This window comes from Coregonus lavaretus (assembly GCF_964263955.1).
Source record: "Coregonus lavaretus genome assembly, chromosome: 29".
NCBI classification, from domain to species: Eukaryota; Metazoa; Chordata; class Actinopteri; order Salmoniformes; family Salmonidae; genus Coregonus; species Coregonus lavaretus.
In genome coordinates, this window is record NC_140016.1 from 4455093 (window position 1) to 4480945 (window position 25853).

Consider the following 25853-nt stretch of genomic DNA (forward strand, 5'->3'; position numbering starts at 1 on the left):
CTTTCCAAATCATGTCCAATCAATTGAATTTACCACAGGTGGACTCCAATCAAGTTGTAGAAACATCTCAAGGATGATCAATTGAAACAGGATGCACCTGAGCTCAATTTCGAGTCTCATAGCAAAGGGCCTGAATACTTATGTAAATAAGGTATTTCTGTTTTTCAATTGTAATAAATTTGCAAAAAAATCTAAACCTGTTTTCGCCTGGTCATTATGGGTACCGTGTGTAGATTGATTATAGAATAAGTTGAGGGGTCTGAATACTTTCCGAATGCACTGTATATACATATAAAGCTAGAGAAGAAAAAACATCAACAGCACATCCACAGTGGACATTCTTTATTAAAACTTATGTTATCTTAGACACAACATTTTCTCATTAAACTTATTTAAGTCATAAATAACTCACAGGTTAAACATATACGAGTGATACGTAACAAAACAATTATATGTATATAGCCTCATTACTACCTGGTAACCCTGCACATTGACTCAGTACTGGTACTCCTTGTATATAGCCTTGTTACTACCTGGTAACCCTGCACATTGACTCAGTACTGGTACTCCTTGTATATAGCCTCATTACTACCTGGTATCCCTCCACATTGACTCAGTACTGCTACTCCTTGTATATAGCCTCATTACTACCTGGTAACCCTGCACATTGACTCAGTACTGATACTCCTTGTATATAGCCTCATTACTACCTGGTAACCCTGCACATTGACTCAGTACTGGTACTCCTTGTATATAGCCTCATTACTACCTCGTAACCCTGCACATTGACTCAGTACTGGTACTCCTTGTATATAGCCTCATTACTACCTGGTAACCCTGCACATTGACTCAGTACCGGTACTCCTTGTATATAGCCTCGTTACTACCTGGTAACCCTGCACATTGACTCAGTACCGGTACTCCTTGTATATAGCCTCGTTATTGTTATTTTGCTAATTGTTCTTGCTTTTTAACTCTGCATTGTTGGTTAAGGGCTGGTAAGTAAGCATTTCACTGTAAAGTCTACACCTGTTGTATTTGGCGCATGTGACAAATAACATTTGATTCGATTGACACTCAAAAAAAAAATGTCTCTGATTTCTCCCAGACCTCAAAAGTGGTCTTCTGATGTGGTTTAAGTATTGCTATGGACTTAGAACAAAAACTAAAATGGGATAAACCAGAAACCTGTGTATTTCTGACTCAGTTGACAGCCTAATGTATCTGTTTCAATAGTAGTCCTGCTATTATCCTACTGAACAGTACAGCTTGGGTTGGCCTGACTATGAAAGGCCAATATGGGATTTATCATTTAAGGTCATTCGGAGTGTATTTCGCTGTTTCTCGCCGGGCGGCCCGCTTGGGAGTTTTAGACCCACCTCTTCATCCGCTACAACACCACTGTGGTCGTTTGTACTGAAAATAAAGCCTTTGGAAGGGCTGTTTTCTCCACATTTCTACATTGGCTATTTTACTAACTTTGAAAAAACTAAACATTTCCTTAATTTTTTCTTATATTTTATCATTTGAATGAAATAAGTAAATCAAAATGAAATTTTATTGGACCTAGGATTGGGTAGTTGCAGCTAATTGGCCAATTGATGTTCCCATCCCACTGTACCAGTGAGGTCCCATTGGACCTTATAATGAAATATTAAGTATTGTGACATCCTCAAACATCAATTCATATATATATTTTTTATCATTCATTTATTCTTGTATTCAGTTCCTCATTCTTTGTTTGGATGAAGCAAATGTGTGGAGTTTGAATTGGGCGTAGCTTAAAGGGATAGGTAGGTTTGGGGTTTTTAATGGAAGTGCAGTCAATATTGCTTATGAAATCAATCTGAATAAAGTCTTTGAATTGAGTTGTGCAATAAATAACACTGTAACATGTGTAACGATGTTGATTTACATCATGACCAAATCATGTACTTCAACAGATTGCCATTAAACTTTTAATTACACTCAGATCCATACTAAAATGTCTCCAGGGAAAATGCAAGACAGACAACCCATGGAAAAGGAGTGCGATCAAAACCAAAGTTTCAGGATTTGTAACACAAAGCTTGCAACTAACAGATGATTGTGACATTGCCAACAGCTTTGACTCATCCCCCATCATGACACACTGTTTTAGTCTCAGTCTTACCTGTCTCAGAACCCTATGGAACCCTCAAAAGTGCTGTTCCAGAACCCTACGAAACCATCAGCAATGCTGTTCCGGAACCCTCCAGAACCCTCAGCAGTGCTGTTCCAGAGCCCTCCAGAACCCTCTGCAGTGCTGTTCCAGAACCCTCAGCAGTACTGTTCCGGAACCCTGTGGAACCCTCAGCAGTTCTGTTCTAGAACTCTCTGGAACCATCAGCAGTGCTGTTTCAGAATCCTATGGAACCCTTAGCAGTGCTGTTCCGACACCCTAGGGAAACCTCTGCAGTGGAACTTGAAAATGATCAGAACAATCCTTTTGTACTCCTTCCTGAAGTTATGGTTGAGCACTCCGTAGATGACTGCGTTGAGGCAGCTGTTGAAATAGGCCATGAAGTAGCTGGCTGTGAAGAGCCACTCAGGGATATTCAGACCCAGTCTCGGGTTGATAGCCACCGCCAGCCCTATGAAGTTCAGCGGAGCCCAGCAGACAGCGAACAACACAAACACCACAAACATAGTCAGGAAGATACGGAAGTCGTGTGGTTTGATCTTGGGCCTCGTGTCCGGTTTCACCCGTCTCCTCACCTGTAAGACCAGGATCCAGATCCTCAGGTAGCAGTACGTGACGATACTGATGGGGAGGATGAAGTGAACCACGACCACGGTGATGGTGTACAAGGAACTAACCGACTGGGCGAAAGTACACGAGTAGACCCGCGGGTCGTACTGCAGAGACTCCACAAACCAGTTGGGCACGACGGCCAGTACAGTCAGCGCCCACACCAGGATGACGTAACACATGGTGTTCTTGTTGGAGAAGAGCTTGTCGTACTTCAGACTGTGACAGATGTAGCAGTAGCGGTTAATGGCTATGCCGGTGATGTTGAAGATGGAGCCGATGACGCTCAGGCCCATCAGGAAGCCGCTGATCTGGCAGTGGATGTACCCGGCGATCCAGCCGTTGTGAAAGATGGCCGTCAGAACCAGGGGGTAGGGGTAGATCGCCACCACTAGGTCGGCCAGAGCCAAACTCACCACAAAGGCATTTCCTATGGGGCAGAGAGTGCATAAGATTTCATGGATCTTCAGAGTGTTAGGACAGTAAACAAGGTCTGCCATTTTCTGTGTAAATATATTCAATTATAATCTAAAATCTGAATAAAATAAAATGTTGATAAATTTCCACCACTAGGTCGGCCAGAGCCAAACTCACCACAAAGGCATTTCCTATGGGGCAGAGAATACATCAGATTAAATTGTTAAAAACAAAGAGATCTTCTGTTAAATCTGACAATTCATCTTGATGGTTGTAAAGTCGTCTCAAATAAAACTGTGAAGGACCTCGGCGTTACTCTTGACCCTGATCTCTCTTTTGACGAACATATCAAGACTGTTTCAAGGACAGCTTTTTTCCATCTACGTAACATTGCAAAAATCAGAAATTTTCTGTCCAAAAATGATGCAGAAAAATTAATCCATGCATTTGTTACTTCTAGGTTAGACTACTGCAATGCTCTATTTTCCGGCTACCCGGATAAAGCACTAAATAAACTTCAGTTAGTGCTAAATACGGCTGCTAGAATCCTGACTAGAACCAAGAAATTTGATCATATTACTCCAGTGCTAGCTTCCCTACACTGGCTTCCTGTTAAGGCAAGGGCTGATTTCAAGGTTTTACTGTTAACCTATAAAGCGTTACATGGGCTTGCTCCTACCTATCTTTCCGAGTTGGTCCTGCCGTACATACCAATACGTACGCTACGGTCACAAGACGCAGGCCTCCTAATTGTCCCTAGAATTTCTAAGCAAACAGCGGGAGGCAGGGCTTTCTCCTATAGATCTCCATTTTTATGGAACAGTCTGCCTACCCATGTGAGAGACGCAGACTCGGTCTCAACCTTTAAGTCTTTACTGAAGACTTATCTCTTCAGTAGGTCATATGATTGAGTGTAGTCTGGCCCAGGAGTGTGAAGGTGAACGGAAAGGCTGGAGCAACGAACAGCCCTTGCTGTCTCTGCCAGGCCGGTTCCCCTCTCCACTGGGGTTCTCTGCCTCTAACCCTGTTGCAGGGGCTGAGTCACTGGCTTGCTGGTGCTCTTTCATGCCGTCCCTGGGAGGGGTGCGTCACTTGAGTGGGTTGAGTTACTGACGTGATCTTCCTGTCTGGGTTGGCGCCCCCCCCCTTGGTTTGTGCTGTGGTGGAGACCTCTGTGGGCTATACTCGGCCTTGTCTCAGGATTGTAAGTTGGTGGTTGGGGATATCCCTCTAGTGGTGCGGGGGCTGTGCTTTGGCGGAGTGGGTGGGGTTATATCCTTCCTGTTTGGCCCTGTCCGGGGGTTTCTTCGGATGGGGCCACAGTGTCTCCGGACCGCTCCTGTCTCAGCCTCCAGTATTTATGCTGCAGTAGTTTATGTGTCGGGGGGCTGGGGTTAGTTGGTTATACCTGGAGTACTTCTCCTGTCTTATCCAGTGTCCTGTGTGAATTTAAGTATGCTCTCTCTAATTCTCTCGTTCTCTCTTTCTCTCTGAGAACCTGAGCCCTAGGACCATACGTCAGGACTACCGGGCATGATGACACCTTGCTGTCCCCAGTCCGCCTGGCCTTGCTGCTATTCCAGTTTCAACTGTTCTGCCTGCGGCTACGAAACCCCTACCTGTCCCAGACCTGCTGTTTTCAACTCTTAATGATCGGCTATGAAAAGCCAACTGAGAGACCTGAGCCCTAGGACCATACGTCGGGACTACCGGCCGTGGTGACTCCTTGCTGTCCCCAGTCCGCCTGGCCTTGCTGCTATTCCAGTTTCAACTGTTCTGCCTGCGGTTATGGAACCCCTACCTGTCCCAGACCTGCTGTTTTCAACTCTTAATGATCGGCTATGAAAAGCCAACTGAGATTTATTCCTGATTATTATTTGACCATGCTTGTCACTTATGAACATTTTTGAACATCTTGGCATGGTTCTGTTATAATCTCCACCCGGCACAGCCAGAAGAGGACTGGCCACCCCTCATAGCCTGGTTCCTCTCTAGGTTTCTTCCTAGGTTTTCGCCTTTCTAGGGAGTTTTTCCTAGCCACCGTGCTTCTACACCTGCATTACTAGCTGTTTGGGGTTTTAGGCTGGGTTTCTGTACAGCACTTCGAGATATTAGCTGATGTAAGAAGGGCTATATAAAATAAAATTGATTGATTGATTGAATTGTCAGTTTTGCTAGTCAAAACTCTGTTCTGTGACCGATCATTAGTAGACGTTCGAGGTCTTCCATCCTCTCTGTAAAACTATTCAATATCACCAAAACGTAATAAATCAAATAGATATTGGAAAATAATCCTACCATATCTAATATGAATTGGTTGCTCCAAATGAACTATAATTCATCTTTCCTTAAAACCATGTTATCATTCCTGTCTTGTCAAACCCTAATAAAACTCCCATTAGTATGTGCAGGAAAAACAGAAAGACCAGGGGATTTGAGGATGTTAATTCTCTTACTACATGATAATAATTGTAAATAGTTAATGAAGACCCCCAGGATTTCAGCATCAGTTAGTGCTTGTATGCTAGATTATTTCATTCATTGATTTAATTCACAGCATCCCATCCACGTGTGCAATAATATCATAACACCATACACAACATGACATTTACACCTTGTGAGTTGAAGCCCCTGGAGTCAGACAGACACACACTGTCTGACTTGAACCTGAGTCTAATGAGTTGAATCATTGCTTACAGTCAGATAGTAGTATCAGTGTCCTGATAGTTGAGTGGGTATTCATACAGATTCATACTCTCTCTTTCTCTCTTTCTCCTCTCTCACTCTTTCTTCTTTCTCTCTGTCTTGTGCTCTCACTCAGTGTCACAGTCTCTCACTCCCCCCTCTTTCTCTCTCTCCACTCTCTCTCTCTCTCTCTCTCTCTCTCTCTCTCTCTCTCTCCCCGCTCTCTCTCCGCTCTCTCTCTGCTCTCTCTTTCTCTCCACTGACACTTTCTCTCTCTCCACCCTCTCTCTCTCTGCTCTCTCTGCTCTCTCTTTCTCTGCTCTCTCTTTCTCTCCACTGACACTTTCTCTCTCTCCGCTCTCTCTCTCTCCACCCTCTCTCTCCACTGACACTTTCTCTCTCTCCACCCTCTCTCTATCCGCTCTCTCTCTCTCTCTGCTCACTCTTTCTCTCCACTGACACTTTCTCTCTCTCCACCCTCTCTCTCTCCGCTCTCTCTCTCTCCGCTCTCTCTTTCTCTCCACCCTCTCTCTCTCTCTCTCCGCTCTCTCTCTCTCCACCCTCTCTCTCTCTCTCCGCTCTCTCTCTCTCCACCCTCTCTCTCTCCGCTCTCTCTCTCTCCGCTCTCTCTTTCTCTCCACTGACACTTTCTCTCTCTCCGCTCTCTCTCTCCACCCTCTCTCTCTCTCTCCGCTCTCTCTCTCTCCACCCTCTCTCTCTCTCTCTCTCTCTCTCCGCTCTCTCTCTCTCCACCCTCTCTCTCTCTCTCTCTCCGCTCTCTCTCTCTCCACCCTCTCTCTCTCTCTCTCTCTCTCCGCTCTCTCTCTCTCCACCCTCTCTCTCTCTCTCTCTCCGCTCTCTCTCTCTCCACCCTCTCTCTCTCTCTCTCTCTCCGCTCTCTCTCTCTCCACCCTCTCTCTCTCTCTCTCTCCGCTCTCTCTCTCTCCACCCTCTCTCTCTCCGCTCTCTCTCTCTCTCCGCTCTCTCTTTCTCTCCACTGACACTTTCTCTCTCTCCGCTCTCTCTCCCTCTCTCTCTCTCTCTCTCTCTCTCTCTCTCTCTCTCTCTCTCTCTCTCTCTCTCTCTCTCTCTCTCTCTCTCTCTCTCTCTCTCTCTCTCCGCTCTCTCTCTCTCTCCGCTCTCTCTTTCTCTCCACTGACTGTCTTTCTCTCTCTCTGTGCAGGCTGCCAGTGAATCTACACTACCGGTCAAACGTTTGGACACACCTACTCATTCAAGGGTTTTTCTTTATTTTTACTATTTTCTATATTGTAGAATAATAGTGAAGACATCAAAACTATGAAATAACACATATGGAATCATGTAGTAACCAAAAAAGTGTTTGTCAAAGTGCGACGTGAATGCGGTAGGCGAAGTCAAACGCAGGACACCGAGCTACTGGAAACGATACTTTACTAACAAAGTAACCAGAATACAAAACAACCTCCAAACAGGGAGGGGAATACCCGCACACTAGCAACTGCCGAAAATGACGAGAACAATCACACACAACACACAATGAACGACAAAACAAGTCAAACACAGAAACATAGATCGGTGGCAGCTAGTACTCCGGGGACGACGAACGCCGAAGCCTGCCCGAGCAAGGAGGAGGAGCAGCCTCGGCTGATTCCGTGACAGTGTTAAACAAATCAAAATATATTTTATATTTGAGATTCTTCAAATAGCCACCCTTTGCCTTGATGACAGCTTTGCACACTCTTGGCATTCGCTCAACCAGCTGAGCACTTGTTGGCTGCTTTTCCTTCACTCTGCGCTCCGACTCATCCCAAACCATCTCAATTGGTTGAGGTCGGGGGGTTGTGGAGGCCAGGTCATCTGATGCAGCACTCCATCACTCTCCTTCTTGGTAAAATAGCCCTTACACAGCCTGGAGGTGTGTTGGGTCATTGTCCTGTTGAAAAACAAATGATAGTCCCACTAAGCCCAAATCAGATGGGATGCATATCACTGCATAATGCTGTGGTAGCCATGCTGGTTAAGTGTGCCTTGAATTCTAAATAAATCAGACAGTGTCACCAGCAAAGCACCTCCACACCATAACACCTCCTCCTCCATGCTTTACGGTGGGAAATACACATGCAGAGATCATCCGTTCACCCACACCGCGTCTCACAAAGACACAGCGGTTGGAACCAAAAATCTCCAATTTGGACTCCAGACCAAAATACAAATTTCCACCGGTCTAATGTCCATTGCTCGTGTTTCTTGGCCCAAGCAAGTCTCTTCTTCTTATTGGTGTCCTTTAGTAGGGTTTCTTTGCAGCAATTCGACCATGAAGGCCTGATTCACACAGTCTCCTCTGAACAGTTGATGTTGAGATGTATCTGTTACTTGAACTCTGTGAAGCATTTATTTGGGCTGCAATTTCTGAGGCTGGTAACTCTAATGAACTTATCTTCTGCAGCAGAGGTAACTCTGGGTCTTCCATTCCTGTGGTGGTCCTCATGAGAGCCAGTTTCATCATAGCGCTTGATGGTTTTTGTGACTGCACTTGAAGAAACTTTCAAAGTTCTTGAAATGTTCCGTATTGACTGACCTTCATGTCTTAAAGTAATGATGGACTGTCATTTCTCTTTGCTTATTTGAGCTGTTCTTGCCATAATATGGACTTGGTCTTTTACCAAATAGGGCGGCCTTCTGTATACCCCCTTACCTTGTCACAACACAACTGATCGGCTCAAACGCATTAAGAAGGAAATACATTTTAAAAATAAACTTTGTTCTGACAAGGCACACCTGTTAATTGAAATGCATTCCAGGTGACTACCTCATGAAGCTGGTTGAGAGAATGACAAGAGTGTGCAAAGCTGTCATCAAGGCAAAGGGTGTCTATTTGAAGAATCTCAAATATAAAATATATTTTGATTTGTTTAACACTTTTTTGGTTACTATATGATTCCATATGAGATATTTCATAGTTTTGATGTCTTCACTATTTTTCTACAATGTAGAAAATAGTTTTAAAAAAATAAGAAAAACCTTTAAAAGAGTAGGTGTTCTAAAACATTTGACCGGTAGTGTACCTCGAGAGACGGTGACATGATTGTCTGTGACAGAACTTCGCTAATAATCAAGTAATTACATGTGACAAGGCCAAGGAGGAAAGGAGAGGGGCGGAAGATGAGGATAAGGAGAGGGGAGGAAGATGAGGATAAGGAGAGGGGAGGAAGATGAGGATAAGGAGAGGGGAGGAAGATGAGGGGAGGAAGATGAGGATGAGGAGAGGAGAGGAAATTTAGGATAAGGAGAGGGGAGGAAGATGAGGATAAGGAGAGGGGAGGAAGATGAGGATAAGGAGAGGAAGGAAGATGAGGATAAGGAGAGGGGAGGAAGATGAGGGGAGGAAGATGAGGATAAGGAGAGGGGAGGAAATTTAGGATAAGGAGAGGGGAGAAAGATGAGGATAAGGAGAGGGAGGAAGATGAGGATAAGGAGAGGGGAGGAAGATGTGGATAAGGAGAGGAAGGAAGATGAGGATAAGGAGAGGAAGGAAGATGAGGATAAGGAGAGGGGAGGAAGATGAGGATAAGGAGAGGGGAGGAAGATGAGGATAAGGAGAGGGGAGGAAGATGAGGGGAGGAAGATGAGGATAAGGAGAGGAGAGGAAGATGAGGATAAGGAGAGGGGAGGAAGATGAGGATAAGGAGAGGGGAGGAAGATGAGGATAAGGAGAGGGAGGAAGATGATGATAAGGAGAGGGAGGAAGATGAGGATAAGGAGAGGGGAGGAAGATGAGGATAAGGAGAGGGGAGGAAGATGAGGATAAGGAGAGGAAGGAAGATGAGGATAAGGAGAGGGGAGAAAGATGAGGATAAGGAGAGGGGAGGAAGATGAGGATAAGGAGAGGGGAGGAAGATGAGGGGAGGAAGATGAGGATAAGGAGAGGAGAGGAAGATGAGGATAAGGAGAGGGGAGGAAGATGAGGATAAGGAGAGGGGAGGAAGATGAGGATAAGGAGAGGGAGGAAGATGATGATAAGGAGAGGGAGGAAGATGAGGATAAGGAGAGGGGAGGAAGATGAGGATAAGGAGAGGAGAGGAAGATGAGGATAAGGAGAGGGGGGGAAGATGAGGATGAGGAGAGGGAGGAAGATGAGGATAAGGAGAGGGGAAGAAGATGAGGGGAGGAAGATGAGGATAAGGAGAGGGAGGAAGATGAGGATAAGGAGAGGGGAGGAAGATGAGGATAAGGAGAGGGGAGGAAGATGAGGATAAGGAGAGGGGAGGAAAATGAGGATAAGGAGAGGGGAGGAAGATGAGGATAAGGAGAGGGGAGGAAGATGAGGATAAGGAGAGGGGAGGAAGACGAGGATAAGGAGAGGGGAGGAAGATGAGGATAAGGAGAGGGGGGGAAGATGAGGATAAGGAGAGGGGCGGAAGATGAGGACAGGGAGAGGGGAGGAAGATGAGGATAAGGAGAGGGGAGGAAGATGAGGATAAGGAGAGGGGAGGAAAATGAGGATAAGGAGAGGGGAGGAAGATGAGGATAAGGAGAGGGAGGAAGATGAGGATAAGGAGAGGGGAGGAAGATGAGGATAAGGAGAGGGGAGGAAGATGAGGATAAGGAGAGGGGAGGAAGATGAGGATAAGGAGAGGGGAGGAAAATGAGGATAAGGAGAGGGGAGGAAGATGAGGATAAGGAGAGGGGAGGAAGATGAGGGGAGGAAGATGAGGATACGGAGAGGGGAGGAAGATGAGGATAAGGAGAGGGGAGGAAGATGAGGATAAGGAGAGGGGCGGAAGATGAGGACAAGGAGAGGGGAGGAAGATGAGGGGAGGAAGATGAGGATACGGAGAGGGGAGGAAGATGAGGATAAGGAGAGGGGCGGAAGATGAGGACAATGAGAGGGGAGGAAGATGAGGATAAGGAGAGGGGAGGAAGATGAGGATAAGGAGAGGGGAGGAAGATGAGGATAAGGAGAGGGGAGGAAGATGAGGATAAGGAGAGGGGCGGAAGATGAGGACAATGAGAGGGGAGGAAGATGAGGATAAGGAGAGGGGAGGAAGATGAGGATAAGGAGAGGGGAGGAAGATGAGGATAAGGAGAGGGAGGAAGATGAGGACAAGGAGAGGGAGGAAGATGAGGACAGGGAGAGGGGAGGAAGATGAGGATAAGGAGAGGGGAGGAAGATGAGGATAAGGAGAGGGGAGGAAGATGAGGATACGGAGAGGGGCGGAAGATGAGGATAAGGAGAGGGAGGAAGATGAGGACAAGGAGAGGGAGGAAGATGAGGACAGGGAGAGGGGAGGAAGATGAGGATAAGGAGAGGGGAGGAAGATGAGGATAAGGAGAGGGGAGGAAGATGAGGATAAGGGGAGGGGAGGAAGATGAGGATAAGGAGAGGGGAGGAAAATGAGGATAAGGAGAGGGGAGGAAGATGAGGATAAGGAGAGGGGAGGAAAATGAGGATAAGGAGAGGGGCGGAAGATGAGGATAAGGAGAGGGGAGGAAGATGAGGATAAGGAGAGGGGAGGAAGATGAGGATAAGGAGAGGGGCGGAAGATGAGGATAAGGAGAGGGGAGGAAGATGAGGATAAGGAGAGGGGCGGAAGATGAGGACAGGGAGAGGGGAGGAAAATGAGGATAAGGAGATGAGGATGAGGATAAGGAGAGGGGAGGAAGATGAGGATAAGGAGAGGGGAGGGAAATTAGGATAAGGAGAGGGGAGGAAGATGAGGATAAGGAGAGGGGAGGAAAATGAGGATAGGAGAGGGGAGGAAGATGAGGATAAGGAGAGGGGAGGAAGATGAGGATAAGGAGAGGGGAGGAAGATGAGGATAAGGAGAGGGGAGGAAAATGAAGATAAGGAGATGAGGATGAGGATAAGGAGAGGGGAGGAAGATGAGGATAAGGAGAGGGGAGGAAGAGTGAGGTGTATTTATTTGTAACCTAATAAGGTTATCAAACTCTGTGAAATAGCCTCCCTCTCCCTACAACTTTGCAATTCGATAGTGTGTCTAGGTAGTTTGTGTCTTAGGCTACGTTTACACAGGCAGCCCAATTCTGATCTTTTGACCAATTATTTTCAAAAGATCTGATTGGTCAAAAGACCAATTAGTGGCTAAAGAACAGCATTGAGCTGCCTGTGTAAACGCAGCCATATTGTCTTGATCGTTTTCATTTCTCTCTAGATCCATAAGATATGCTTGCAGGAAACAGGACTTTCATTGAGGTGACACCTACATAGGAGCCTGAGTTTTGAAATCCTATTCCCTGAATTGAAAACTGACTTAATTAACCCCAACTTTGACATCTACAGTGTACTCATATGTCTGGCATGTCCTTTGAGCTGAGGGCTGCGTAGGGTGTAACTTGGGAGGTGGATTCATGTCCACAGTGCAAGAAAGAGCAGGACTTTTACAGAAGTAACGCATCGTCATATCTACGCCTCACCATAGTTTACACTGAATGGCCAACTCAACTCATGGATTACATTCATTCACAGATGTGCTGTACAGTAAATGGATGTATGGCAGTGGCATGATCAGTAATTAATAGGGATGGCTCACTTCAGGAAGCAAATTGAATTCTGCCTGTTGTGTCACGTCACCATGGGTGGCCTGCAGCTGATGAACTGGCACAGTTATGAAGCAGCACAACCAGAATCCATGACCTATATGCCTGCAGTAACTGCGCTGGTTAAAGTATCATAACTTATTGACAACAGTGTTTATGTCTGACAACTTGTGGCCAAAACCAGAACAAAATACTATCTGGTTTTCAAATCAGTTGAAGAAAGGATATGAACCCCCCTGAGTGAATCACTGGACACTGTATGTATAGAAATATAATCAACTATTCTTCCATTTTTATGAATATACTGTATTTGTCTTCACTTTACAATCCTCTCTGTTGGACATGATGCTCAGGAAAATAAAATGGTATGAAGCTATGGGGGAAGTGTCTGTTGTGAATCGGAATGAGACACTGGGTTGGGGCCAAATTGATCAGAAACAGAGATGAGCTCTTCTGAAGGCATGACATAATCTCACATTCGCAAATGTAATTGTCCTACTAATGAGTCAGTCAGATACCTCAGTACTGTAGTACTACAAACAACACAGATACCTCAGTACTATAGTACTACAAACAACACAGATACCTCAGTACTATAGTACTACAAACAACACAGATACCTCAGTACTATAGTACTACTAACAACACAGATACCTCAGTACTGTGGTACTACTAACAACACAGATACCTCAGTACTGTGGTACTACTAACAACACAGATACCTCAGTAATGTAGTACTACTAACAACACAGATACCTCAGTAATGTAGTACTACTAACAACACAGATACCTCAGTCCTGTAGTACTACAAACAACACAGATACCTCAGTACTGTAGTACTACTAACAACACAGATACCTCAGTACTGTAGTACTACAAACAACACAGATACCTCAGTACTGTAGTACTACAAACAACACAGATACCTCAGTACTGTAGTACTACTAACAACACAGATACCTCAGTACTGTGGTACTACTAACAGCACAGATACCTCAGTAATGTAGTACTACTTACAACACAGATACCTCAGTAATGTGGTACTACTAACAACACAGATACATCAGTACTGTGGTACTACAAACAACACAGATACCTCAGTACTGTGGTACTACAAACAACACAGATACCTCAGTACTGTGGTACTACTAACAACACAGATACCTCAGCACTGTAGTACTTCTAACAACACAGATACCTCAGTACTGTAGTAGTACTAACAACACAGATACCTCAGTACTGTGGTACTACTAACAACACAGATACCTCAGTACTATAGTACTACTTACAACACAGATACCTCAGTACTGTAGTACTACTAGCAACACAGATACCTCAGTACTGTAGTACTACAAACAACACATATACCTCAGTAATGTAGTACTACTTACAACACAGATACCTCAGTAATGTAGTAATACTAACAACATAGATACCTCAGTACTGTAGTACTACTAACAACACAGATACCTCAGTACTGTGGTACTACTAACAACACAGATACCTCAGTATTGTAGGACTACTAACAACACAGATACCTCAGTACTGTAGTACTACTAACAACACAGATACCTCAGTATTGTTGTACTACTAACAACACAGATACCTCAGTATTGTAATACTACTAACAACACAGATACCTCAGTACTGTAGTACTTCTAACAACACAGATACCTCAGTACTGTAGTACTACTAACAACACAGATACCTCAGTACTATAGTACTACTAACAACACAAATACCTCAGTACTGTGGTACAACTAACAACACAGATACCTCAGTACTGTGGTACTACAAACAACACAGATACCTCAGTATTTTAGTACTACTAACAACACAGATACCTCAGTACTGTGGTACAACTAACAACACAGATACCTCAGTACTGTGGTACTACAAACAACACAGATACCTCAGTACTTTAGTACTACTAACAACACAGATACCTCAGTACTGTAGTACTACAAATAACACAGATACCTCAGTATTTTAGTACTACTAACAACACAGATACCTCAGAACTGTAGTACTACTAACAACACAGATACCTCAGTACTGTAGTACTACTAACAACACAGATACCTCAGTACTGTAGTACTACTAACAACACAGATACCTCAGTACTGTGGTACTACTAACAACACATATACCTCAGTACTGTGGTACTACTAACAACACAGATACCTCAGTACTGTGGTACTACAAACAACACAGATACCTCAGTACTATAGTACTACTAACAACACAGATACCTCAGTACTGTGGTACTACTAACAACACAGATACCTCAGTACTGTGGTACTACAAACAACACAGATACCTCAGTATTGTAGTACTACTAACAACACAGATACTTCAGTACTGTAGTACTACAAACAACACAGATACCTCAGTACTGTAGTACTACTAACAACACAGATACCTCAGTACTATAGTACTACTAACAACACAGATACCTCAGTACTGTAGTACTACTAACAACACAGATACCTCAGTACTGTAGTACTACTAACAACACAGATACCTCAGTACTATAGTACTACTAACAACACAGATACCTCAGTACTATAGTACTACTAACAACACAGATACCTCAGTACTGTAGTACTACTAACAACACAGATACCTCAGTACTGTAGTACTACAAATAACACAGATACCTCAGAACTGTAGTACTACTAACAACACAGATACCTCAGTACTGTAGTACTACTAACAACACAGATACCTCAGTACTGTAGTACTACTAACAACACATATACCTCAGTACTGTGGTACTACTAACAACACAGATACCTCAGTACTGTGGTACTACAAACAACACAGATACCTCAGTACTGTGGTACTACAAACAACACAGATACCTCAGTACTATAGTACTACTAACAACAAAGATACCTCAGTACTGTGGTACTACTAACAACACAGATACCTCAATACTGTAGTACTACTAACAACACAGATACCTCAGTACTGTGGTACTACTAACAACACAGATACCTCAGTACTGTGGTACTACAAACAATACAGATACCTCAGTACTGTGGTACTACTAACAACACAGATACCTCAGTACTGTAGTACTACTAACAACACAGATACCTCAATACTGTAGTACTACTAACAACACAGATACCTCAGTACTGTAGTACTACTAACAACACAGATACCTCAATACTGTAGTACTACTAACAACACAGATACCTCAGTACTGTAGTACTACTAACAACACAGATACCTCAGTACTGTGATACTACTAACAACACAGATACCTCAGTACTGTAGTACTACTAACAACACAGATACCTCAGTACTATAGTACTACTAACAACACAAATACCTCAGTACTGTGGTACTACTAACAACACAGATACCTCAGTACTGTGGTACTACAAACAACACAGATACCTCAGTATTGTGGTACTACAAACAACACAGATACCTCAGTACTGTAGTACTACTAACAACACATATACCTCAGTAATGTAGTACTACAAACAACACAGATACCTCAGTACTGTGGTACTATTAACAACACAGATACCTCAGTACTGTAGTACTACTAACAACACAGATACCTCAGTACTGTGGTACAACTAACAACACAGATACCTCAGTACTGTGGTACTACAAACAACACAGATACCTCAGTATTGTAGTACTACTAACAACACATATACCTCAGTACTGTAGTACTACAAACAACACAGATACCTCAGTACTGTAGTACTACTAACAACACAGATACCTCAGTACTATAGTACTACTAACAACACAGATACCTCAGTACTGTAGTACTACTAACAACACAGATACCTCAGTACTGTAGTACTACTAACAACACAGATACCTCAGTACTATAGTACTACTAACAACACAGATACCTCAGTACTATAGTACTACTAACAACACAGATACCTCAGTACTGTAGTACTACTAACAACACAGATACCTCATTACTGTAGTACTACTAACAACACAGATACCTCAGTACTGTAGTACTAACACAGAAAGAAAAAATAAGACTGGGTGGCTACTTGCAATAGGCTTTTACCTGCTTTCCTGAGTTTCCTGTTCCTGAAGACAGACAAGATGACCAACAGGTTCCCCAGAATGTCTACCACAATAGTTATGATCAGGACTGTTGCCAGTAGGGTGACCGCCAACGGGTCAGGATGCCCCTCCGAGTCCCCGCCATCCCCTTGTGAAGAAGAGTTTCTAGGGGCCACAGTTCCTTCAACCATCCTCACTTCATCCTTTAACGTCAGGGATAGTATGTCCTGAACGGTCCTTGTCCTTTCAATGACGACTTGCATTGAGTTTAAGTTGTATGTCCTTCCAGTCAGTGAATGCATCGTTTGTTATTTTTCGGTTAACTAATCTTCTTAAAGAAGAAAGTGGTCTTCTTCAACTTTGATTTGAAATGGAATCATAGCAGATTTAATTGTAATTTATCATGACAATTTATAATGAAAAGAAATTATAAGAACAAAAAATTACTATTATTAAACCAGGAACAACAGTTTATTCATGGTTAGGCAAATAGTCAATACTGCTGTCCTCAAGGCATGCAGAGGTAATTTAATTTAATTCTCTCACATTGTCAGAATAGTGTGACAGAAACCCATGGTGGCAGAAACTGTTCATCTCTACAACGTATTCATAAATCCCTCTTTATTCATATGGAGTCTTTAATCCTTCATTCATCAAATTATCTTGAAGACGCGCGAGCAGCGAATTTGCCCACCCTTCGAGCCGTTTGTATTTCCACTTTCTCCCTATCAATCCGGTGGCGCGCAATAGTTATGCTTTCCGTTCCGTATCTCCGCTCAGCGTCGGTGTTGTCTCGTCTCCTGTCACTCCAGTGCGTGAGAAACTGTCTCCGTTCCTCACCTCCGTTTTCAGATGATGCTGCTGCTTTTGATGTTGGGCTCTCCTCAGCACACGACACGTGCACGGTGCAACGGTAGGCTATTCCCCTGCCATAGCTCTCCTCCCGCGCTAAAAAAAACAACAACAACTATGTACAAAACCTGATGAATGACAGATTTATAAGCTGCATCCTAATATTTAAATGTAATACAATTGAATATTTTCAGAGATGATATTATGATAACTATACAAATGCATTAAGTGTTGAATAGGCTACTTATGAGTCATCATTGTAGACACAAAATACCTTTTATTACATTTTAATGACATGACTTTAAGGGTTGCACATATTATTTAGAATACAACACTAGTTTGGATAAAGTAAATTAATTCGGATTTTGATTTTGCCTGAACGTAACTGTACTCCTCTCCTCCAGTCTCAGCATGACTTTGGTGTAATTGGTTTGAATGACTCCATTATCTTTCCTATAATCACAACCCTTAAAACATGCAGCGTTTGCAGTAGCTGCAAGTCATCACTTCTATTCGGTTGACTAACTAACTCTGATTATCAACATGTAGCCACTGTATGGTCAGACCAGCAGATCATGGACGGTGCACCCTGATTCCTTTTAACTTATTACCCTCTATCTGTTATCTGTTATCGATGACTTGCCCTTGAAGATCTACGGCAATCATGTTGCTTTAATACTGTACACCTTCCAAATGATTTTAAATTCATGGGGTAGTCAACGTGAGAGAGGTAGCAAGTTAGGGAATCCCAGAATGTCCATGTCTTCTCACATGGCACTCTATTCCCTATATAGTGCACTACTTTAGACCAGGATGGCTCCTACATAGGGCACTACTTTAGACCAGGATGACTCCTACATAGGGCACTACTTTAGACCAGGATGACTCCTATATAGGGCACTACTTTAGACCAGGATGACTCCTATATAGGGCACTACATTAGACCAGGATGACTCCTATATAGGGCACTATTTAGACCAGGATGACTCCTATATAGGGCACTACTTTAGACCAGGATGACTCCTATATACAGTAGGGCACTACTTTAGACCAGGATGACTCCTATATACAGTAGGGCACTACTTTAGACCAGGATGACTCCTATATAGGGCACTACTTTAGACCAGGATGACTCCTATATAGGGCACTACTTTAGACCAGGATGACTCCTATATAGGGCACTACTTTAGACCAGGATGACTCCTATATAGGGCACTACTTTAGACCAGGATGACTCCTACAGTGGGGAAAAAAAGTATTTAGTCAGCCACCAATTGTGCAAGTTCTCCCACTTAAAAAGATGAGAGAGGCCTGTAATTTTCATCATAGGTACACGTCAACTATGACAGACAAATTGAGAAAAGAAAATCCAGAAAATCACATTGTAGGATTTTTAATGAATTTATTTGCAAATTATGGTGGAAAATAAGTATTTGGTCACCTACAAACAAGCAAGATTTCTGGCTCTCACAGACCTGTAACTTCTTCTTTAAGAGGCTCCTCTGTCCTCCACTCGTTACCTGTATTAATGGCACCTGTTTGAACTTGTTATCAGTATAAAAGACACCTGTCCACAACCTCAAACAGTCACACTCCAAACTCCACTATGGCCAAGACCAAAGAGCTGTCAAAGGACACCAGAAACAAAATTGTAGACCTGCACCAGGCTGGGAAGACTGAATCTGCAATAGGTAAGCAGCTTGGTTTGAAGAAATCAACTGTGGGAGCAATTATTAGGAAATGGAAGACATACAAGACCACTGATAATGTCCCTCGATCTGGGGCTCCACGCAAGATCTCACCCCGTGGGGTCAAAATGATCACAAGAACGGTGAGCAAAAATCCCAGAACCACACGGGGGGACCTAGTGAATGACCTGCAGAGAGCTGGGACCAAAGTAACAAAGCCTACCATCAGTAACACACTACGCCGCCAGGGACTCAAATCCTGCAGTGCTAGACGTGTCCCCCTGCTTAAGCCAGTACATGTCCAGGCCCGTCTGAAGTTTGCTAGAGTGCATCCAGAAGAGGATTGGGAGAATGTCATATGGTCAGATGAAACCAAAATATAACTTTTTGGTAAAAACTCAACTCGTCGTGTTTGGAGGACAAAGAATGCTGAGTTGCATCCAAAGAACACCATACCTACTGTGAAGCATGGGAGTGAAAACATCATACTTTGGGGCTATTTTTCTGCAAAGGGACCAGGACGACTGATCCGTGTAAAGGAAAGAATGAATGGGGCCATGTATCGTGAGATTTTGAGTGAAAACCTCCTTCCATCAGCAAGGGCATTGAAGATGAAACGTGGCTGGGTCTTTCAGCATGACAATGATCCCAAACACACCGCCCGGGCAACGAATGAGTGGCTTCGTAAGAAGCATTTCAAGGTCCTGGAGTCTCCAGATCTCAACCCCATAGAAAATCTTTGGAGGGAGTTGAAAGTCCGTGTTGCCCAGCGACAGCCCCAAAACATCACTGCTCTAGAGGAGATCTGCATGGAGGAATGGGCCAAAATACCAGCAACAGTGTGTGAAAACCTTGTGAAGACTTACAGAAAACGTTTGACCTGTGTCATTGCCAACAAAGGGTATATAACAAAGTATTGAGAAACTTTTGTTATTGACCAAATACTTATTTTCCACCATAATTTGCAAATAAATTCATTAAAAATCCTACAATGTGATTTTCTGGATTTTTTTTCCTCATTTTGTCTGTCATAGTTGACGTGTACCTATGATGAAAATTACAGGCCTCTCTCATCTTTTTAAGTGGGAGAACTTGCACAATTGGTGGCTGACTAAATACTTTTTTCCCCCACTGTATATAGGGCACTACTGTGGACGGCAGGTAGCTTAGTGGGTAAGAGCGTTGTGCCAGTAACCGAAAGGTCGCTGGTTCTAAACCCCTAGCCGACTAGGTGAAAAATCTGTCAATGTGCCCTTAAGCAAGGCACTTAACCCTAATTGCTCCTGTAAGTCGCTCTGGATAAGAGCGTCTGCTAAAAAAAATGTAAAAATGTAAAAAATACTTTAGACCAGGATGACTCCTACATAGGGCACTACTTTAGACCAGGATGACTCCTATATAGGGCACTACTTTAGACCAGGATGACTCCTATATAGGTCACTACTTTAGACCAGGATGACTCCTATATAGGGCACTACTTTAGACCAGGATGACTCCTATATAGGGCACTACTTTAGACCAGGATGACTCCTATATACAGTAGGGCACTACTTTAGACCAGGATGACTCCTATATAGGGCACTACTTTAGACCAGGATGACTCCTATATAGGGCACTACTTTAGACCAGGATGACTCCTATATAGGGCACTACTTTAGACCAGGATGACTCCTATATACAGTAGGGAACTACTTTAGACCAGGATGACTCCTATATAGGGCACTACTTTAGACAAGGATGACTCCTATATACAGTAGGGCACTACTTTAGACCAGGATGACTCCTATATACAGTAGGGCACTACTTTAGACCAGGATGACTCCTATATAGGGCACTACTTTAGACCAGGATGACTCCTATATAGTGCACTACTTTAGACCAGGATGACTCCTACATAGGGCACTACTTTAGACCAGGATGACTCCTATATAGGGCACTACTTTAGACCAGGATGACTCCTATATAGGGCACTACTTTAGACCAGGATGACTCCTATATACAGTAGTGCACTACTTTAGACCAGGATGACTCCTATATAGGGCACTACTTTAGACCAGGATGACTCCTATATAGGGTACTACTTTAGACCAGGATGACTCCTACATAGGGCACTACTTTAGACCAGGATGACTCATATATAGGGCACTACTTTAGACCAGGATGACTTCTATATAGGGCACTACTTTAGACCAGGATGACTCCTATATAGGGCACTACTTTAGACCAGGATGACTCCTATATAGGGCACTACTTTAGACCAGGATGACTCCTATATAGGGCACTACTTTAGACCAGGATGACTCCTATATAGGGCACTACTTTAGACCAGGATGACTCCTATATATGGCACTACTTTAGACCAGGATGACTCCTATACAGGGCACTACTTTAGACCAGGATGACTCCTATATAGGGCACTACTTTAGACCAGGATGACTCCTATATACAGTAGGGCACTACTTTAGACCAGGATGACTCCTATATAGGGCACTACTTTAGACCAGGATGACTCCTATATACGGCACTACTTTAGACCAGGATGACTCCTATATAGGGCACTACTTTAGACCAGGATGACTCCTATATACAGTAGGGCACTACTTTAGACCAGGATGACTCCTATATACAGTAGGACACTACTTTAGACCAGGATGACTCCTATATAGGGCACTACTTTAGACCAGGATGACTCCTATATAGGGCACTACTTTAGACCAGGATGACTCCTATATAGTGCACTACTTTAGACCAGGATGACTCCTATATACAGTAGGGCACTACTTTAGACCAGGATGACTCCTATATAGGGCACTACTTTAGACCAGGATGACTCCTATATAGGGCACTACTTTAGACCAGGATGACTCCTATATACAGTAGGGCACTACTTTAGACCAGGATGACTCCTATATAGGGCACTACTTTAGACCAGGATGACTCCTATATACAGTAGGGCACTACTTTAGACCAGGATGACTCCTATATAGGGCACTACTTTAGACCAGGATGACTCCTATATAGGGCACTACTTTAGACCAGGATGACTCCTATATACAGTAGGGCACTACTTTAGACCAGGATGACTCCTATATAGGGCACTACTTTAGACCAGGATGACTCCTATATAGTGCACTACTTTAGACCAGGATGACTCCTATATAGTGCACTACTTTAGACCAGGATGACTCCTATATAGGGCACTACTTTAGACCAGGATGACTCCTACATAGTGCACTACTTTAGACCAGGATGACTCCTATGTAGGCACTACTTTAGACCAGGATGACTCCTATGTAGGGCACTGCTTTATAAAGACATGGAGGAAGAAGACCAGACAGTAGATATGTAAACACTTTGGCACCAGCACAAAACAAGCGGAGAAAAACCGAGTGCCCATAGAATTGTATCGTTCATTAATACAAACAAAAACCTTCTCTGAATCCTTGGATGTGTCCAGGCAGGCAGGCAGGGTATATATACTGTATATATCCCTGTCTTATTTACGGTGCACACCAGCTCATTTGTAATGCACTTTGTTCACGAATGACTTTAAAATCCTCTGTGCGTCCTTGTAAATTATGCTACCCATATTTTGGTGTAACCCCTGGTGTAATCAAGCATGCATCCCAAATGGCACCCTATGATCAAAAGTAGTTCACTATATAGGGAATAGGTTGCTATTTGGGACATAGGCCTAAGCTATCCCTGAAGTGTTCTGTTTATCTGGGGATGCCACTTGACCTGATAGTGAAGGACGGTGTTCAGCAGTAACTACTGTGACCCATGACCCTTGACCTTCCGCTAGTGTTTATATATACACCACTCTCTCCTGTCACCTTTTACCTCTTACAGGTCCCCGGAGTCCATGAAATCCAGGTCTATTTTCTAGAGCAGAGACGGAATGGCCATAGGGCTATTCTGGCAAATGCCAGATGGGCTGGTCCATCTTTAGCTCAGTGGCCCTAGGCTTGAGGATGCGCACATGTGCGCTAAATGATCATTATTTGGCTAATAATGGTGGCCTCGAGGAACAAAATGGGTCGTTGTGTTAGAAATGCCTGGCCCAATTTGTGGTCCCAGTCCCTGTGTTAGAGTCATAAATATTCCAGTTTATAGTCCCTGTCACACTGAGACAGCTTCATGTAGTGTCTTAACCTTTCACATAAAATTGACTGGTGGAAAGCAATCAATCCAACGTTGTGGTATGTGAAAGGTTAAACGCCTAGCTTGAGGGCACGATGCAGAGACCTTTTCCCCTGTAGCCTAAGATGAGAGACAATGATCATCAGGCAGGTGATTGGCACATAGTGGTGCTCTACCTGCATTACAAAACGTATATTCGTTCAAATAAGGCTCATGTATCAAAATAGCAATTCACTTTTATCTTTAATAAATTTTACACTCATTGGCCGCCATACAAAAACTCCTTACTTGCTTAAAGAGCAACTGCCCCTAAAAAAAACCTTCTCATTTAGAAAACAGCCTATGTGGCATCGATATATATTCTAATGTGTAAATAGGATAATTTTGGTCATAAAGTCAGTCTTCTATCTTCTTCTTCTTCTTCTTCTTCTTCTTCTTCTATGATATAATGGCGGTCCGCAAACCAACGTTAAAGGTGCATGCCGCCACCTACTGTGCTGGAGTGTGTGGTCAATCACGATTTACCACACATCTAAATCCTCCTACCTAACTCAGTACTTCTGAGAAAATAAAGAAGAGCCCTACTAACTTCTAATAGACCCTCCCCCATCCCTAAATGGGTTAGGGTTAACTATTCAAGACAGACAGAGAATCTGAGCATACTATCATTCTAACAGGTTGTACGTCCTCCACCCACTGGAGGGCAACTACTATCGCCAACAGTTCAACTGAGTATACTGACAGTTCATCTGTTAGTCTTCTACATATCTGCACATCAAATTCAGGAACGTAAACGCCTGCTCCTGTGCGCCCACTATCTGGGTCTTTGGATCTGTTAGCAGCTTATGTTATTCTTCAATAACACAGACCCCAAAGCAAATCAGGGGGAGAAAAATATATTTATTCAAAGAGAACAAATCATAGTTGTTATGCTGGGAAATATATGGTAGATGTTCATTCTTCCCTGTTCTCAAGGTTTCTCCACTGAACAAAGAGACAAGATGTAGTTTATAGCCTCAAGTCTAGCATGTGGCTGACCAATTAGAATTCCTTGCAATACAATTGGGCTAATGGCCAACCCCCCAAGTATCCTGTTTCAGGCTCAATGTATAGACCATTCGGACCAATGAAAACTTGCCACATGAAGCTATGAATCCCTGGTTGGAACCCCTACAAAGATTCGAAACAGTTGTTGAACTGAAAAACAACTATTTCCTTTGATCGTTAATTCCCTCTTGACCTCTAGTCCTCTTGACCACTAGTCCTCTTGACCACTAGTCCTCTATTGACCACTAGTCCTCTTGACCACTAGTCCTCTTGACCTCTAGTCCTCTTGACCACTAGTCCTCTTGACCTCTAGTCTTCTATTGACCACTAGTCTTCTTGACCTTTAGTCCTCTTGACCACTAGTCCTCTTGACCACTAGTCCTCTATTGACCACTAGTCCTCTTGACTACTAGTCCTCTTGACCACTAGTCCTCTTGACCACTAGTCCTCTATTGACCACTAGTCCTCTTGACTACTAGTCCTCTTGACCTCTAGTCCTCTATTGACCACTAGTCCTCTTGACCACTAGTCCTCTTGACCACTAGTCCTCTGCGTTGTGTATATTTATCTTCGAATATTCTTACAGATCCATCTGTGAACAGCGGTAATAAAGCATAAAAACTTAAACCAATGTAATTGTCAACCAATTTCCCTGTATCACTGACTTCTGACCAATCTTTCCTTTTCTCTAACAAGGTTAGATCAACAAAAGGATCCATGTATATCGCTCATTGAACCATAGACCCAAATATTTGCACTTAGAAACCCTCCCCATAGGCTGTCCATACAGAAACAACTGTATATTATCAGCAACTTTCTTCTTTGAGAACATACAACAAGACTTCACCACTGACAATTTAAAACCCCAGTCAATCGACCATCTTTCAACATCCACTATAGCTTGTTGAATAGATTTGATCACATTAAACTCCCTAACAGTGAAAGCCAGGAAGCCCATCTGTACTTTCTTAGGTACAACCTTCTCAAACATTAATAATACTGACAGGCTTTCACTTCTGTCGTGACGTGACTTGCATTAATGTGATGACTGTTATTTATCGAATCAACTGACTATGTTTAATTGTCACTCGATTAAATTAATCATGTAACAATTAACTCATTTGGAATTTGTGGCACCACGGAAGAAGTTGTTTAACGAGTCACCATCTCCCGAATTAAACTATTAGAAGATACATATATATGTTATATATCGATAACAGTCACTTATTAAATCATTACCTCATCAGTCTCATTCTGAACGTTGCATAATTCTTGAACCTACAAGAACCCTAACCTTACCTTGAACCTACAAGAACCCTAACCTTACCTTGAACCTGCAAGAACCCTAACCTTATTGATGAATCAGCACTACAAAAATTGGCTTAGTTATTTATTTATTAACTAACTAAATAATAACACAGAATACAAACACACACGGTATAGGTTATTGATTACTAACGTAATACAATGAAAACAGGTCCCTAGTGGACTGGACTAACAATAGCATGACTGCTTGGTGAGGGGAAGGAGGGGTCAATAGAAAGAGAGTGAAAGGGAGAGACAGAGATTCAACTTATCGTTGTTATATTTGGAAACCACCGCTCATTCGGATAAGAAATGCATTGCCTATTTACACGTAGCTGTCCTTGATCGTCGTC

At 43.3% G+C, this 25853-nt stretch overlaps 1 protein-coding gene across 1 annotated transcript; it reads right to left on the reverse strand.

Moving 5' to 3' along the window:
- Window positions 1-2397: 2397 nt before the first annotated feature.
- On the reverse strand, window positions 2398-16656 carry LOC311104982 (melatonin receptor type 1A-like; the record flags this gene model as incomplete). Its single annotated transcript, XM_084146969.1, has 2 exons — window positions 2398-3200; window positions 16467-16656. 2 exons carry the CDS (start codon window positions 16654-16656, stop codon window positions 2398-2400), a joined length of 993 nt encoding a protein of 330 aa, XP_084003095.1.
- Between the last annotated feature and the right edge of the window lie 9197 nt (window positions 16657-25853).